The sequence below is a fragment of the Pseudophryne corroboree genome, chromosome 1 (assembly GCF_028390025.1).
Source record: "Pseudophryne corroboree isolate aPseCor3 chromosome 1, aPseCor3.hap2, whole genome shotgun sequence".
Lineage (NCBI taxonomy): Eukaryota > Metazoa > Chordata > Amphibia > Anura > Myobatrachidae > Pseudophryne > Pseudophryne corroboree.
This window is the reverse complement of record NC_086444.1, coordinates 982,510,553-982,529,326: the sequence shown is the minus strand read 5'-3', so window position 1 is coordinate 982,529,326 and position 18,774 is coordinate 982,510,553. Positions and strand designations below refer to the sequence as shown.

The following is an 18,774-nucleotide window of genomic DNA, read 5'->3' as shown; positions in this document are numbered from 1 at the left end:
TGAACTGCGTTGACAAAAGACTTAAAAAATAAAAGAAGGCATTCAGAATAAGAAACCACCTTAAGCACTGCTGTTTCATAAATCATCACCAAATATGTGGGCATAGATAGTTATAATTGGTAGCATCAGCAAAGGCTACAGCTATAAATGGGATTAAAGGGGTTTTGTAGAATGCTCCTTAATCTATTCTCACAGAGAGGGGGGGGGGGGGGGGGTGAAACCATCCTGCAGCCTGAGTCAGAGGGTTGTAATGGGTATATTTATCAATGTGTGGTTTTGGGGGGTACCTGCAAATATAATGGATCCAGTAAAGAAATAGGCATGAGCCGAATTCACATTACTTCACACGGTATGAATCAAATTCACATTACGTCACACGGCATGAGCCAAATTCACATTACTTCACACGGTATGAGTCAAATTCACATTACGTCACACGGCATGAGCCAAATTCACATTATGCACAGTATGACCCCACAGCGCCAGATACACATAACACACCCACTTGGCAAACTACTGAGTTCTTGGCTCAGCTAATATATTTTTATAACCATTTTCTTTTCTTATTTTTTTTCCCTGAGTACACATACAGATCTTTTTTTATTTTTTTTGGGGGGAGGGGGCAACTTCATGTACAGTATATATACAAACAAACAGATAGTACGTATATTCCCCCTGGCTGGCCCCCTCTCTATCCCCTGCAGGAGCAGGCTCATCTGCAGAACTGCAGTTTTCATACTTAGGGGTCTATTTACTAAGCCTTGGATGGAGATAAAGTCGCTGGAGATAAAGTACCAGCCAATCGGCTCCTAACTTCTATGTCACAGGCTGTTTGAAAAATGACAGTTAGGAGCCGATTGGCTGGTACTTTATCTCCAGCGACTTTATCTCTAGCTGAGCAGTGACAGTACTTTCTCAGTCTCAGCTGAACTGTCTACTGAATTTGTCCTCCGGGTCCTCCTGAGAGGAACGCTGTGTGGCTGTGACGGCACACAAGGAGAGAGAGAGTGAGTGCTGGTGGGTAGGCGCACGGCGTGACATCAAGGGGTGGAGTCAGGAGGAGACCCAGTGGGGCCGCCGGTCAATCCTAGACATAACAGTCCGTCCGAGCGCAACGTCGAGGGGGAGGGGGATGGGTTGGCATGTAGGCACAGGTATGAGCAGCAGGCAGTCACTGTGCTGCAGACGTGGCGTGCGTGGCGGACATTAGGGGGTGCCTGTGCGCACCAGGTACAACCTGTGCGCATGCCTATGATGGCTTGTTAATCTCACAGTGCAGGAGATTGCTATTAATAGTACATCGGACTTTATTCTGCTAATTGAATATGGATAACATCAAATAGTATCTCTGGAAGTGCTACGAGTGCTAAAACTTGTTGCGAATGATGAAGCTTGTTGCATGTGATAAATGGTGCTACAGCCAGTCAGCTGCCAACTGAAATTTTTCAAACACATGACAGTTAGGAGCTAAACACATGACATTGAACCACCGGCATAGTAACTTCACAGGCGCAGCCTTGTTTTTTGTTTAAGTACATTACAGTTAAGAGCTAATTGGCTGGAGCACCATATAGCTTACGCAGCAAGTTTTATCATTCACCACTTCATTCAACAAGTTTTGTCATTCACCACTCATTGATAAATGAGCCCCATAGTATTTGTGTTTCAGGCTTTGCCAGCCTTTGTCTATTCATGTTTTTCTTACATTTAACATACTGAAAATGAAAAGGTCCATTTATCTTGCAGTAAATTATGGGGCTCATTTATCAACAAGTGATAAATCTCATTGTGAATGGTAAAACTCGTTCTGTATGATAAATGGTGCTCCAGCCAATCAGCTCCCAACTGTCATTTTTCAAATACCTGACGTGACGGTTAGGAGCTAAACACATGACAGTTAGGAACTGTTTGATTGGAGCAATGTACATCATTCCAGCAGACATTTTACATTGTGCATGGTCATATGAGGCTTATTTGCAGCAGTTCAGCAGTGGAAACCCAGTTCATGAATCTGGCGACAAAGGGTTCTTATGCTGATGTTGATTCTAGAGTCAATTTGGAACTGATTGTTGCATCTGAGGAAATATGATTGTTAATCGCTACACTCTTCAGCACTCAGTGGTCCCTTAATGTGAGCGTGTGTGGCCTACCACATCCCAGCTGAGCTGTTGCTGCTACTAGATGTTTCCATTTTACAGTGGCAACACTTACAGTTGACCAGGGCCGCTCTAATAGGGCAGAATGCTGACAAACTAATTTGTTGTAAAGGGGGTATCCTATGACCATGCAACGCTGAGCTCTAACTCTGCTGATGTGTAACTTTGAGCTAGCATTGTTAAATGCTTCATGTCTACGCTTACCTTACTGTCCCTTTACACTGGGACACTCAAGAATTACACAGGTTCTGTGGCTGGCTGACTTCAAACCTGCATATCACCTGTTTTTTTTAACAACTAGAGAACCTGTGTAATTCATTAGTGTTCCGATTTGAAGAGATGGTATGGTAAGCCTATTCATGCCACACATCTGGTAGAAATGTAAATGGCAGTGTTTCCCAAGCTTGGTACTCAACACACCCTTACATTACAAGTACAGATGTGTCCTCATAGAACTTGGTACGCATCGCAGGCTACAAATTGTGGCATAGTGTACAGTATGCATGCGCCCACTACCTGCTCCAAAATATTACAGAATGCAGCAACAGATAGCAGGGAGCGATGCTCCCGCTACCCCATAAACACTGCCGGTGTGCCCACTTTCCATAGTGAATAATGGGGAGATGATGTTGTGGGAGGCAGTTCTATGCATCACAGCAGATTCACGATGCGCTGCCTTCCGTAGCAACAACTATAGAAGACACATCTGTATTACGGATATTCTTTATTGAACACCAATGGTTAAATCAAAATGACCGAGGTACTGATTAAGTCACTTGTGCTGAAGCATGAATATCACTAAAACTAGGACTGTTAGGGGGGGTTTCTGGATTGAGTTTAGGACATACTTACCGATTTTTTGGCTACTCTCTCCGGAAGAGAGTAATTACTGGCATTATACTGCAGGGGGCTACTACCGGCATTATACTGCAGGGGGCGTGGCTATGATGATGCGATTCAACAAGAATCGCGTCATCAACTGCCCGGACCGCCCACTTTACTCACAAAGTGGGCGGCCGGGCAGGGGGGAACACATAAATTGGGAGACTTGTCTGCTTTTCCGGGGGGCCGGGAGGGTCACCCGATTTTCGGGAACCTCCCGACCATTCCGGGAGAGTAGGCAAGTATGGTTTAGGAAACGTTGATGTAATGTATGTATATGTGTACTGTACTGTACTGCATGTGTGTATATATAATATGTATGTTTATCTCTCTCTCTCATTTTATATATAACGTAAATCCTGGGAACAAACCATGCACTATGTAAATGGCAGGGCTGTAATATATTACAGCTCGCTATATGCTGCTGCACCTGTGGCTGTATGAGGAGGAAGATTAAATAAATATCAATATAATGTGATCCTAACCCGCCCCTATTGCCCATGTGAAGAGACAGAAGATTGGGATATAGTAACCATAGTCTAAATTCACACCAACACTTGTTAGTTTAGGAATTTAGCGAGACATTGGGCATCAAAGAGCTGTGCAGTTTTATTTGTGTTCTTTAGTAGGAATAAAAAAGTATTTAACATAATCAAAGAGCAGCTTTACCAAACACTTGGGCCACATCTTTTCCCAGCAGGGGTGAGCCTCGGCTCTCTGCACTTTCTGTGCGCTGCCTCATTTACTTCCTGATGTGAACAAGGTCTGGTTTTTTCATTAAATCCTTTTTATGCGTAACACAAATTGGATATAAAATATGCATTGATCTACATAGTCAGCTTAGACCGCTAGTCATTATAACAGCTGTTGGATAGAACACTGCAGTATAGAGAGAGATGTGTTGTTGAAGATCAAGAATAAGACCAAATAGGACACTACAGTACCTAATCTCTCTATTAATAACACATTGGTTATACCAACACTAACTCCCAAATTTATACCAACAGGCACTATGACTGCACATATTATGCAAGTAGTGTTCTCCACACACATATTCCTTCTCTCTATATACAGGCTTCTATGGACACATTGGGGAGGTTTCCTCTGCTTCTCACTTAGGGCCTGATTTAGAATTGTTCGCAAGTTTGGATGGATCTTGTGATGTTTAGCAACTGTGCTTGTGTCAGAGTCTACATTCACAACTTTGAGCAACCCTTTGAGACTTATAGGCCCTTCACACTTAAAGAGAAGAAGAAGTTTGTGAATCCCAATAAATGGCGCACTAAAAGCTGCCCTCAAGATGATTCACCACAGTTGAACCTCACCACCAATTCAAAAAGTTAAACAGATTTAAATTGAAGATATGTGGGACTCAAAAAATAACAGACACTTAAACACACAAAGAAAATAAATACTTAGCAATACGTCCCTAGAGTAGATTCCACACTGCTACGTGGACAACTTTCTGTCTTCATCAGCAAGATGTTTTTTCCTCTCGTGTGAATGTTGACATGGAAAAAGAGTGATATATATATATGTGTAATAAAGTTTTTAACTGCACGCAAGTCCACATGAAACAAATGTTTTCTTTATTAAAAAGGTGCCCCACACAATTGGGAAAAAAGCACAAAACAAACAAAGTTTAAAAAAGTTCTGAAAAAAGGTCTGAAGAATGTAATAGCAGCAAGACTCAAACATGAGATAAAGTCCAAATTTACAATCACATGCACAAGATAAAATTTGCAAGAAAAAAGAATTTTTTTTTTTTTTAAATATTTAGTTCATACCTAGATGGTATATTGAAAAGGATCCACAATCTCAGCTGGTCACTAACACAAAATAAACCTTTACGCGCTTCAATCAGCCTCTCTTTTGTGTGAGTGAGGTACGCTTATTCCTCCTGGTAAATCGGGTTCAGCACCAGATTGATGCTGTTTGACACAGTGGTGGATAAAAGATACCTTTATGGGTTTTAACCCATTATGTGGAAAGTGAGTCGGAGTACGCCTCTTCAGTGAAACGAATATCGCCTTCTCTGTGTGAATGTGTATAGCAATAAGAGAGACTTGCGTGCAGTTAAAAACTTTATTACACATATACATATATATATCACTCTTTTTCCATGTCAACATTCACACGAGAGGAAAAAACATCTTGCTGAAGAAGACAGAAAGTTGTCCACGTAGCAGTGTGGAGTCTACCCTAGGGACATATTGCTAAGTATTTATTTTCTTTGTGTGTTTAAGCGCCTGTTATTTTTTGAGTCCCACATATCTTCTATTTAAATCCTTCACACTAAAAGATCTAACTGAACGATATGAACGTTCTCGTTCATTAATGAACGAGAAATAGTTCATATCATTCAGTGCGTAAGCACCAACGATGAACGATGCACGGCCCTGTGCTCGTTCATCGTTGGTGCTGGGTCGCTTATACATGCATGCCAATATGGACAATCTCGTCCATATTAGCATGCACTGCTATGGAGCCGAGTGATGGGGGGAGTGAAGAAACTTCACTTTCCCCGTGACTCCCCCCCCCCCACTGCCGGGTTGCCTATCGCCCATCGGGCACTTCGTTCGGTACATCGCCGGATGTGTAGGGCCCATAACTCTTCTCAGCCACATTGTTACAGTACATGCAACTATTAATCAGGCCATCGTTGTGTTGTGAAAGATGTCATTAAGTGATTCCGCCTATAAATAGGTAGATGGACTGCTGCATGACAAAGGCCGTAGGTTCTGGTCATTGGTTGGATTTACAAATATGGGCGGTAAATATAGTCACAGCTGACCAGATATACAGCTGTGATTTACATCCTATGTCTTGGCATGAATTACGAAGTGTGACGTCCATTTGTCATCCATAAAACGCTGAACAAGGACATACATGGGGTCAATTCAATTAGAGGAGAGTTGCCGTTGCAAGGGTATATAAACACCGGCAGCAGAAATAGCCCCCCTTGGGCTCCCTTCCAGTTGTCAGATTAGGCATGGGCCTCTTATGTTGTCTAAAGTGTTAAACAGTTGGGACTCTGAATGCTAATCTTTAGAAATTAAAATAAAATTTTGAACTAAAGTCTCTTGCAACACGTGTGAATGCAGATGATAGAAGGTATGCAGAATCCTAGTGCATAACTGAGAAATCATTGCATCTTCCTGACTCCTCCTCTGGAAACCTTCCAGAGAGAAATTGTTTGACCTGGGCCAGTAACCAAATCTATTTTCTCTGGCAGGTATCTGATTCCATGTACCCACATGATGGTTAGCCAGAGATGGGCTGTGAAAGAACGAGACTGCTATTCTGCATCTGCTGCTAGATTTTTGGCCTTGACTCCAGACTGCTGTCCTAAAGCTTCTACTGATAGCAATGGAACTTTGGAGAGAAACAACATAATATATTCAAATGTCACACACAAAGGTAAAGAGCAATTCTGTGTACCACTAATACAAACACAAAATGTGTATTTAAAATAGTGAGAATGGGGGTCATTCCGAGTTGATCGAGCTACGATCAGGCACTCAGACATGCGGGGGGACGCCCAGCACAGGGCTAGTCCACCCAGTGGCGTGCGGTGAGGTCAGTGGCTGGGGAGGCACAAGCAGCACTCATCCCCCCCCCCCCCCCCCATAGAGAAAAAAAAAAGCGTAGCCCCCACCCCTTTATTCATAAAACCAGCACCAGGCAGAACCAGCCGGTGGGGGGGGGGGGGGGGTAATGCCATAGCAGGGGAGACACTCGGTATGGGGTCCCCCTGCCATAGCATTAATCTACCCCCCCAAGCTAGTCAGCCCAGGGCTGGAATTCCTCGGAAGTGGGGACCCCAAAAAATAAACATGGGGTCCCCCTCCCGAGCAATAACCAGCACTGGGCTGATAGCCCAGTGCTATGCCCCGCACCCCTGGTGGCGGTGGGTGCGGGGTTCATTGTTAAAATTGTTCTTTACAGGTGGCCTACAGATCCCAGCAAGCCTGCCCCAGCATGCTGGCACTTGGAGAACCACAAGTGCCAGCATGCCCGGACATAATTGGCCCGCTGGCACCTGTAGTCCGCCTATAAAGAATAGTAATATTGTTCTTTACAGGTGGCCTACAGGTCCCAGCAAGCCTGCCCCAGCATGCTGGCACTTGGAGAACCACAAGTGCCAGCATGCCCGGACATAAATGGCCTGCTGGCACCTGTTGCCCACCTGTAAAGAAAATATTAAAATAAAAACACCACACAGTCTTAAAAAAAAAAAAGAATTTACTCACCGGTAATTCTATTTCTCGTAGTCCGTAGTGGATGCTGGGAACTCCGTAAGGACCATGGGGAATAGCGGGCTCCGAAGGAGGCTGGGCACTCTAGAAAGATCTTAGACTACCTGGTGTGCACTGGCTCCCCCCACTATGACCCTCCTCCAAGCCTCAGTTAGGTACTGTGCCCGGACGAGCGTACACAATAAGGAAGGATTTTGAATCCCGGGTAAGACTCATACCAGCCACACCAATCACACCGTACAACTCGTGATATGAAACACAGTTAACAGTATGAAACAATAGAGCCTCTCAACAGATGGCTCAACAATAACCCGATTTAGTTAACAATAACTATGTACAAGTATTGCAGATAAACCGCACTTGGGATGGGCGCCCAGCATCCACTACGGACTACGAGAAATAGAATTACCGGTGAGTAAATTCTTATTTTCTCTAACGTCCTAGTGGATGCTGGGAACTCTGTAAGGACCATGGGGATTATACCAAAGCTCCCAAACGGGCGGGAGAGTGCGGATGACTCTGCAGCACTGAATGAGAGAACTCCAGGTCCTCCTCAGCCAGGGTATCAAATTTGTAGAATTTTGCAAACGTGTTTGCCCCTGACCAAGTAGCTGCTCGGCAAAGTTGTAAAGCCGAGACCCCTCGGGCAGCCGCCCAAGATGAGCCCACCTTCCTTGTGGAATGGGCATTGACAGATTTTGGCTGTGGCAGGCCTGCCACAGTATGTGCAAGCTGAATTGTACTACAAATCCAACGAGCAATAGTCTGCTTAGAAGCAGGAGCACCCAGCTTATTAGGTGCATATAGGATAAACAGCGAGTCAGATTTTCTGACTCTAGCCGTTCTGGAAACATATATTTTCAGTGCCCTGACAACGTCTAGCAACTTGGAGTCCTCCAAGTCCCTAGTAACCTAGGCACCACAATAGGCTGGTTCAGGTGAAACGCTGACACCACCTTTGGGAGAAACTGGGGACGAGTCCTCAATTCTGCCCTATCCATATGGAAAATCAAATAAGGGCTTTTACAAGACAAAGCCGCCAACTTTGATACTCGCCTGGCAGAAGCCAAGGCCAATAACATAACCACCTTCCACGTGAGATATTTCAGATCCACGGTTTTTAGTGGTTCAAACCAATGTGATTTTAAGAAACTCAACACCACGTTGAGATCCCAAGGTGCCACAGGAGGCACAAACGGGGGCTGACTCTGCAGCACTCCTTTTATAAATGTCTGAACTTCAGGTACTGAAGCTAGTTCTTTTTGAAAGAAAATCGACAGAGCCGAGATCTGTACCTTAATGGAACCCAATTTAAGGCCCATAGTCACTCCTGCTTGCAGGAAATGCAGAAATCGACCTAGTTGAAATTCCTCTGTTGGGGCCCTTTCGGCCTCACACCATGCAACATATTTTCGCCATATGCGGTGATAATGAGTTGCTGTAACCTCTTTCCTGGCTTTAGTAAGCGTAGGAATGACTTCCTCCGGAATGCCCTTTTCCTTCAGGATCCGGCGCTCAACCGCCATGCCGACAAACGCAGCCGCGGTAAGTCTTGGAACAGACAGGGCCCCTGCTGCCGCAGGTCCTGTCTGAGTGGCAGAGGCCATGGGTCCTCTGATATAAATTCTTGAAGTTCTGGGTACCAAGCTCTTCTTGGCCATCCACGAGTATCGTTCTTACTCCTCGCCTTCTTATTATTCTCAGTACCTTTGGTATGAGAGGCAGAGGGGAGAACACATAAACCGACTGGTACACCCACGGTGTTACCAGAGCGTCCATAGCTATCGCCTGAGGGTCCCTTGACCCGGTGCAATATCTTTTATAGCTTTTTGTTGAGGCGGGACGCCATCATGTCCACCTGTGGCCTTTCCCAATGGTGTACAATCCTATTGGAAGACTTCTGGAGGAAGTCCCCATTCTCCCGGGTGGAGGTCGTGTCTGTTGAGAAGATCTGCTTCCCAGTTGTCCACTCCGGGAATGAACACTGCTGACAGTGCTAACACATGATTTTCCGCCTATCGGAGAATCCTTGTGGCTTCTGCCATCGCCATCCTGCTTCTTGTGCCGCCCTGTTGGTTTACATGGGCGACTGCCGTGATGTTGTCTGATTGGATCAGTACCGGCTGTTTTTGAAGCAGAGGCCTTGCCGGCCTCAGGGCATTGTAAATGGCCCTCAGGTCCAGAATATTTATGTGTAGGGAAATAACCTGACTTGACCAAAGTCCCTGGAAATTTCTTCCCTGTGTGACTGCCTCCCAGCCTCAAAGGCTGGAATCCATGGTCACTAGGACCTAGTCCTGTATGCCGAAACTGCGGCCCTCTTGAAGATGGGCACTCTGCAGCCACCACAGTAGAGATACCCTGGTCCTTGGAGACAGGGTTATCAGCCTATGCATCGGAAGATGCGATCCGGACCACTTGTCCAACAGGTCCCTCTGAAAAGTTCTTGTATGGAACCTGCCTAATGGGATTGCTTCGTAGGAAGCTACCATTTTTCCCAGGACTCGCGTGCAATGATGCACTGCTACCTATTTTGGCTTCAGGAGGTCTCTGACTAGAGATGACAACTCCTTGGCTTTCTCCTCCGGGAGAAACACTATTTCTGGTTTATGTCCAGAACCATCCCCAGGAACAGTAGACGTGTCATAGGAACCAGCTGTGACTTTGGACTGTTTAGAATCCAACCATGCTGTTGTAGCACTTTCCAAAATAGTGCTACCCCGACTACCAACTGCTCCTTGGACCTCGCCCTTATAACGAGATTGTCCAAGTACGGGATAATTACAACTCCCTTTTTTTGAAGGAGTATCAACATCTCGGCCATTACCTTGATAAAACACCCTCGGTGCCATGTACAGTCCAAACGGCAGTGTCTGGACTTGGTAATGGTAATCCTGTACCACAAATCTGAGGTACTCCTGGCGAGGATGGTAAATGGGGACATGCAGGTAAGCATCCTTGATGTCCCAGGATACCATGTAATCCCCCTCGTCCAGGCTTGGAATAACCGCCCTGAGCGATTCCATCTTGAACTTGAATTTTTGTGTTCAAGGATTTTAAATATAAAATGGGTCACACCGAACCATGCGGTTTCGGTACCCCAACCCGTGTGGAATAGTAACCCCGTCCTTGTTGAAGTAGGGGCACCTTGAGTATTACCTGCTGGGAATACCGCTTATTAATTGCCTCTAGCACAGCCTCCCTGCCTGAGGGAGTTGTCAGCAAGGCATATTTTAGGAAACGGCTGGGGGGAGACATCTCGAATTCCAGCTTGTACCCCTGAAATACTACTTGAAAGAAACAGGGATCCACCTGTGAGCGAGCCCACTAATTGCTGAAATTTTTTAGACGGCCCCCCACCGTACCTGGCTACACCTGTGGAGCACCCGCGTCATGGTGTGGCCTCACAGGAGGCGGGGGAAGAATCTTGATTCTGGGAACAGGCTGACTGGTGCAGCTTTTTTCCCCTTGTCTCTGTACAGAAAGGAAGCGCCATTTGACCCGCTTGCTTTTCTGAAGCCGAAAGGACTGTACCTTTGTCTGTGAGGAAACCTGAGGTAAAATTATTTCTTCCCAGCAGTTGCTGTGGATACGAGGTCCCAGAGACCATCCCCAAATAATTCCTCACCCTTATAAGGCTCTCTATGCGCTTTTTAAGTCAGCATCACCTGTCCAGTGATAGGTCTCTAATACCCTCCTGACAGAATGGACATTACATTTATTTTGGATGCCAGCCGGCAAAATATCCCTCTGTGCATCCCCCATATATAAGACGACGTCTTTAATATGTTTTTATGTTTGCCAACTAGTATCCCTGTTTGACAGGGTCACCGACCACGCTGCAGCAGCACTATCTGCAGGTCTCAGTCTAGTACCTGAGTGTGTAAATACAGACTTCAGGATAGCCTCCTGTTTTTTATCAACAGGCACCTATTAAAGTGGCCGTATCCTAAGACGGCAGTGCCACCTTTTTTGACAAACGTGTGAGCGCCTTATCCACCCTAGGGGATATCTCCCAGCGTAACTTATCCACCTGGCGGGAAAGGGTACGCCATCAGTAACTTTTTATAAATTACCAGTTTCTTATCGGGGGAACCCACGCTTTCACACACTTCATTTATTCATCTGATGGGGGAACAAAACACTGCCTGTTTTTTCTCCCCAAACCTAAAACCCATTTTTAGAGGTGCTTGGGTTAAAGTCAGAAATGTATAACACATTTTTTATTGCCGGGATCACGTCACGGATGTTCCTAGTGGATTGTGTATGTGTCTCCACCTTGTCGACACTGGAGTCAGACTCCGTGTCGACATCTGTGTCTGCCATCTGAGAGAGCGGGCGTTTTTGAGCCCCTGATGGCCTTTGAGACGCCTGGGCAGGCGCGGGCTGCGAAGCCGGCTGTCCCACAGCTGTTACGTCATCCACCCTTTTATGTAAGGAGTTGACACTGTCGGTTAATACCTTTCACCTATCCATCCACTCTGGTGTCGGCCCCACAGGGGGCGACATCACATATATCGGCCTCTGTTCTGTCACCATATAAGCCTCCTCATTCAACATGTCGACACAGCCGTACCGACACACCGCAGACACACAGGGAATGCTCTAAACGAGGACAGGACCCACAAAAGCCCTTTGGGGGGACAGAGTAAGAGTATGCCAGCACACACCAGAGCGCTATATATATACAGGGACTAACTGAGTTATGTCCCTAATAGCTGCTTTTTATATAATATACTGTATACAGTGCCAATTTTAATGCCCCCCCTCTCTTTTCCCTCTTACTGTACTGTAGTAATTGCAGGGAAGAGCCAGGGAGCTTCCTTCCAGCCGAGCTGTGAGGGAAAAATGGCGCCAGTGTGCTGAGGAGATAGGCTCCGCCCCTTTTTCGCGGCCTATTCTCCCGTTTTTTATGGAATTCTGGCAGGGGTATTTACCTCATATATAGCCCCTGGGGCCATATATTGAGGTATTTTAGCCAGCCAAGGTGTTTTTATTGCTGCCTCAGGGCGCCCCCCCCAGCGCCCTGCACCCTCAGTGACCGGAGTGTGAAGTGTGTGAGAGGAGCAATGGCGCACAGCTGCAGTGCTGTGCGCTACCTTGGTGAAGACAGAGTCTTCATGCCGCCGATTTTCCGGACCATCTTCTTGCTTCTGGCTCTGTAAGGGGGACGGCGGCGCGGCTCCGGGACCGAACATCAAGGCTGGGCCTGCGGTCGATCCCTCTGGAGCTAATGGTGTCCAGTAGCCTAAGAAGCCCAATCCGGCTGCAAGCAGGCGAGTTCGCTTCTTCTCCCCTTAGTCCCTCGCTGCAGTGAGCCTGTTGCCAGCAGGTCTCACTGAAAATAACAAATTCTAAGACTATAACTTTCTAAGAGCTCAGGAGAGCCCCTAGTGTGCATCCAACCTCGGCCGGGCACGAAATCTAACTGAGGCTTGGAGGAGGGTCATAGTGGGAGGAGCCAGTGCACACCAGGTAGTCTAAGATCTTTCTAGAGTGCCCAGCCTCCTTCGGAGCCCGCTATTCCCCATGGTCCTTACGGAGTTCCCAGCATCCACTAGGACGTTAGAGAAATAAGTTTTATTGCACAGGGTCTTCACCTGAGGGCGGCGGCCTTTAAGCTCTTTTGCATGGCCGCCGCTTCCCCAGGGCTTCAGGCGTCTTCACCTGGGGGGGAGCCACCTCCCCAGGGCTTCCAGCGTCTTTCTCTGAAGTCTTCACCTGGGAGGCAGCGGCCTTAAAGCTCTTTTGCATGGCCGCCGCCTTCCCCAGGGCTTCCAGCGTCTTCACCTGGTGGGCGGCGGCTGCTAAGCTCTTTTGCATAGCCGCCGCCCATCCAGGACTTCCGGCGTCTTCAACCTTCAGGAGCTCATCTCCGCTCCTCCTCCGCCGTCGGACTGACAGCCGCTCCCTCGCGCTGACTTATATAAGTCAGCCAGAGGGGGCGGAGCGATGACGCGGCGAGCCGTGATTGGCTCGCGGCGGCCATCTTCAATTTCAAAAATGACGCTGAAGCGCCATTTTTGAAATGGGTTACCGCTCCGCTGCTCAAACTCTGCACCGCCGCCCGCACTCACGCCGCCCGCACCGCCGCAACCACGCCGCCCGCACCCCCGACGCCCGCACAGCCGCCGCCCGCACCCACGCCGATGCCCGCACCTCCGCCGCACCCACAACAGTGATTGACAGCGGATCCAGTGACGGATCCGCTGGCCAATCACTGTGGCCTGACTGACAGGGGACGTGCTTTCATAGGTTGAAAGCACGTCCCTGTGTGAAAGCGGCACCACTAATGGTGCCGCTTTCCCATGTATTTTCAATGGGCTTTTAATGCCCATTGCTAGGCCCCGCCCGCACCCGCCCCCCGCTCCCATATCTTTCCCTATCTGACAGGGAGGCACCACGATCGGTGCCTCCCAAACACTTTACAATGGACTGGGACGATTAGGATAATATAAAGCAAATACTTATGACACAGAATATGTGTCATAAGTATCTTCTTTATATTATTTTAATCAGTAATGACAGGGGAGGCACTGCCTCCCCTGCCTCCCCTGACTGCACGTCCCTGAGTCCACCCCGCATGTCAGTGCCGCCCCCTTCCCCCGCAGAAATGCGAAAGCTTTGCATCTCAGGAGTTACTCCCGGCCAGCGCAGCTCCTGCGGCTGGCCGGGAGAACCTCTTCGCTGCCCCGGGTCGCAGCGGCTACGTGTAACGTCACGCAGCCGCCGCGGCCCGCCCCCCCCCCCCCCATCGGTCCGGCCACGCCTGCGTTGGCCGGACCGCACCCTCTAAACAGTGGCTTAACGCCGCCGTCCAGCCTCCTCCCGCCCAGCGACCGCCTCTGCCTCAGAAGCGATCGCTAGGCAACGACGGCTGGCATGCGCCGGCGCACGGCGGCGCATGCGCAGTTCCGACCCGATCGCTGCGATAAACTGCAGCGAGCGATCAGGTCGGAATGACCCCCAATATACCGTATGGAATTACATATATTAGTTTCATTTCCCAAGTTTGTGATAATCTACTAGGTACATATTGTATTAGAATCCAGTTCCATTGCATCTTTAAATAGCAATAGAACATCCTAGTGACTTTTACTATCAATACATATAGGAACACTATATTCATATCACACTCACATGACCAGTGAACAAACTCATTCTATTGTATTAGACTCTGGGGCCCATTTATCAACGAGTGATAAAACCCGTTGTGAATAATAAAACTTGTTGCATATGATAAATGGTGCTCCAGCCAATTAGCTCCCAGCTGTAATTTTTTTCAAACACATGAAAGTTATGAGCTGATTGGCTGGAGCACCATTTATCATACGCAACAAGTTTTATCACTCGTTAATAAATGAGCCCCTCTGAGTCTACACAATCATAGGGCAGAGAGACTACCAACCATCGCAGGAGCACTGAACATGATCAGCATTAAGGGGTCTATTTACAGTGCATCCAGAAAGTATTCACAGCGCTTCACTTTTTCCACATTTTGTTATGTTACAGCCTTACTCCAAAGTGGAATAAATTCATTTTCTGTTACGTCCTAGAGGATGCTGGGGACTCCGTAAGGACCATGGGGTATAGACGGGCTCCGCAGGAGACATGGGCACCTAAAAGAACTTTTCCTATGGGTGTGCACTGGCTCCTCCCTCTATGCCCCTCCTCCAGACCTCAGTTGGATTCTGTGCCCAGAGGAGAAGGGTACACTGCAGAGAGCTCTCCTGAGTTTTCTGTGGAAAAAGAATTTTGTTAGGTTTTTTATTTTCAGGGAGTCGTGTTGGCAACAGGCTCCCTGCATCGTGGGACTGAGGGGAGAGAAGCAGACCTACTTAACTGATAGGCTCTGCTTCTTAGGCTACTGGACACCATTAGCTCCAGAGGGAGTCGGAACACAGGTCTCACCCTGGGGTTCGTCCCGGAGCCGCGCCACCGTCCTCCTCACAGATGCCGGAAGATAGAAGCCGGGTGAGTATGAGAAACAAGAAAACATCTCAGGTGGCAGAAGACTTCAGATCTTCATGAGGTAAGTGCGCGCCATTGCTCCCATACACAAGACAGCACTGATGGGTGCAGGGCGCAGGGGGGGGGGGGGCGCCCTGGGCAGCAATAAACCTCGTTTTTGGGCAATAAGGTGCTATTAGGCTGCGGAGGTAGCAAATAGATGATCCCCCGCCATTTTTGTGAAAATTGAAGAGGGACCGAAGGCCGCCGCTGGGGGGGGGCGGAGCTTGATCCCTCAGCACTAACCAGCGCCATTTTCTCCACAGAGCTGCATGAGAAACGCTGGCTCCCCGGACTCTCCCCTGCTGAACGCTTCAGAGGTTGGAAAAAAGAAAGGGGGGGCACATTGGCGCGCAGTGAGTGGGAAATTGGATATATATATATAATATAAAAGCGCTAACTGGTTTTTCCAGTGTCATTTGGGCGCTGGGTGTGTGCTGGCAACTCTCTCTCTGTCTCTCCTAAGGGCCTGGTTGGGGTTTTGTCCCCTTATAGGTATATCCCTGTGTGTGTGTGGGGTGTCGGTACGTGCGTGTCGACATGTCTGAAGCGGAAGGCTTCTCCAAGGAGGAGGTAGAGCAGATGAGTGGTGTGTCCCCGTCGGTAGTGCCGACTCAGGAATGGATGGACATGTGGCATATGTTGAATGCAAGTGTGACATCTTTACATAAGAGGCTAGATAAGGCTGAATTCGGGGAGGCGTCAGGGGGTCAATCCTCGGATTGGACCGACTCACAGGGCCCGTCGGGGTCTCAAAAGCGTCCCTTGGCAAAAATTGTGGACACAACTACTGACACGGACTCTGATTCCAGTGTCGACTATGATGAAGCTAAATTGCACCCTAAGGTGACAAAGAGCATTCAGTGTATGATTATAGCAATAAGTGATGTGTTGCATATTGCTGATGAACCCTCTGTTCCTGACATGAGGGTACAAATGTTTAAGGGAAAGAAACAGATAATAAACTTTCCCCCATCTCATGAACTTAATGAGTTTTTTGAAAAAGCTTGGGAGACTCCGGATAAGAGACCGCAGATTCCCAAAAGAATTAATATGGCATACCCCTTCCCTACACAGGACAGGGTACGTTGGGAATCCTCTCCCACTGTGGACAAGGCTTTAACGCGCCTGTCAAAGAAAGTGGCGCTACTGTCTCCAGACACAGCGGCCCTCAAGGATCCTGCGGATCGCAGGCAAGAGACTACTTTAAAGTCTATTTATTCACATACTGGAGCTTTGCTAAGACCGACAATTGCGTCGGCATGGGTATGTAGCGCAATTTCAGCCTGGACAGATAACCTGTCAGCTGACCTTGATACCATGGATAGAGATACTGTTTTGTTAATTCTAGCCCATATCAAAGACGCAGTCTTGTATATGAGAGACGCTCAAAGGGACATTGGATTACTGGCTTCCAGAGCCAATGCCATGGCTATTTCAGCGAGAAGATCCTTATGGACCCGCCAGTGGATGGGTGATGCGGATTCGAAAAAGCATATGGAGGTTCTACCCTATAGGGGAGACGTGTTGTTTGGGGATGGGCTGGCGGACCTGGTTTCCACAGCTACCGCAGGTAAATCTAACTTTTTACCGTTTATTCCCCAACAGCAGAAGAAAACTCCAACATATCAGATGCAGTCCTTTCGGTCACAAAAGTCCAGAAGAGGTCGGGGATCCTCCTTCCTTGCCAGAGGTAAGGGTAGAGGGAAAAGAACACCTGCTTCGGCTGGTGCCCAGGAACAGAAGTCCTCCCTGGCTTCTACAAAACCCACTGCATGACACTGGGGCTCCCCTGCGGGAGTCCGCACCGGTGGGGGCTCGTCTTCAACTCTTCAGCCAGGTCTGGGTCAGCTCAGACCTGAATCCTTTGGCGTTGGAAATAGTTTCCCAAGGCTACAAACTGAAATTCGAAGAGGTGCCCCTACGCCGATTTTTCAAGTCGGCCTTACCAGCTTCTACCCCAGACAGGGATGTAGTGTTAGCTGCAATTTAAACGCTGTGTCAACAGCAAGTAATTATCAGGGTTCCCTTGAACCAACAGGGAAGAGGGTACTATTCAACCCTCTTTGTGGTCCCGAAACCGGATGGTTCGGTCAGACCTATTTTGAATCTAAAATCCCTAAACCTGTACATGAAAAGATTCAAATTCAAGATGGAATCGCTCAGGGCGATAATAGCCAGCATGGAGGAGGGGGAGTTTATGGTGTCACTGGACATAAAGGATGCTTACCTTCATGTCCCCATATATCCTTCCCATCAGGAGTACCTGAGATTCGCAGTACAGGATTGTCATTACCAATTTCAGACGTTGCCGTTTGGGCTTTCCACGGCCCCAAGGATTTTCACCAAGATAATGGCGGAAATGATGGTGGTCCTGCGCAAGCATGGAGTCACAATTATCCCATACTTGGACGATCTCCTGATAAAGGCGAGATCAAGAGAGCAATTGCTGAGCAATGTGACACTCTCTCTGAGAGTGCTCCAGCAACACGGTTGGATTCTAAATCTACCAAAGTCACAGTTGATTCCGACAACTCGACTAACGTTCCTAGGTATGATACTGGATACGGAACAAAAGAAGGTTTTTCTCCCGTTGGAAAAAGCCCAGGACATCCAAAACATGGTCAGAGACCTGCTAAAGCTAAAAAGAGTGTCAGTTCATCAATGCACTCGTGTTCTGGGGAAAATGGTGGCAGCCTACGAGGCCATCCCCTTCGGCAGGTTTCATGCAAGGACGTTTCAATGGGACCTTCTGGACAAATGGTCCGGGTCCCATCTACATTTACATCGGAAAATAACACTGTCCCCTGGGACCAGGGTGTCTCTTCTATGGTGGCTGCAAAGTGCTCACCTTCTGGAGGGTCGCAGGTTCGGAATTCAGGACTGGATCCTGGTAATCACGGACGCGAGCCTCCGAGGATGGGGAGCAGTCACCCAAGGAAGAAATTTTCAGGGACTGTGGTCAGACCAAGAGTCCTGTCTACACATCAACGTGTTGGAGCTAAGAGCCATATACAACGGCCTTCGACAAACGGAGAGTCTTCTTCGCAACCTACCGGTTCTGATTCAATCAGACAATGTCACAGCAGTGGCTCATGTGAACCGCCAAGGCGAGACAAGAAGCAAAGCCGCGATGGCGGAAGCAACCAGGATTCTTCGCTGGGCGGAAAATCACGTAAGCGCTCTGTCAGCTGTCTTCATTCTGGGAGTGGACAACTGGGAAGCAGACTTCCTCAGCAGACACGATCTCCATCCAGGAGAGTGGGGACTTCATCAAGAAGTCTTTGCAGTGATAACGGGTCTTTGGGGAGTTCCTCAAATAGACATGATGGCGTCACACCTCAACAAGAAGCTTCGGAGGTATTGTGCCAGGTCCCGGGACCCTCAGGCAGTAGCAGTAGACGCCCTGGTAACGCCATGGGTGTTCCAATCGGTCTACGTGTTTCCTCCTCTTCCCCTCATCACAA

General features: G+C 48.1%; 1 protein-coding gene across 5 annotated transcripts in view; it reads left to right on the top strand.

Moving 5' to 3' along the window:
* The window catches only part of FHIP1A (FHF complex subunit HOOK interacting protein 1A), a 662,899-nt gene that overhangs the window by 609,370 nt on the left and 34,755 nt on the right, over window positions 1–18,774 (top strand). For all 5 annotated transcript variants that reach the window (XM_063920560.1, XM_063920559.1, XM_063920561.1 and 2 more), the window contains one exon: window positions 6,274–6,458. In XM_063920560.1, the coding sequence (XP_063776630.1) occupies window positions 6,274–6,458 (185 nt within the window). The remainder of the gene's footprint in view (window positions 1–6,273; window positions 6,459–18,774) is intronic.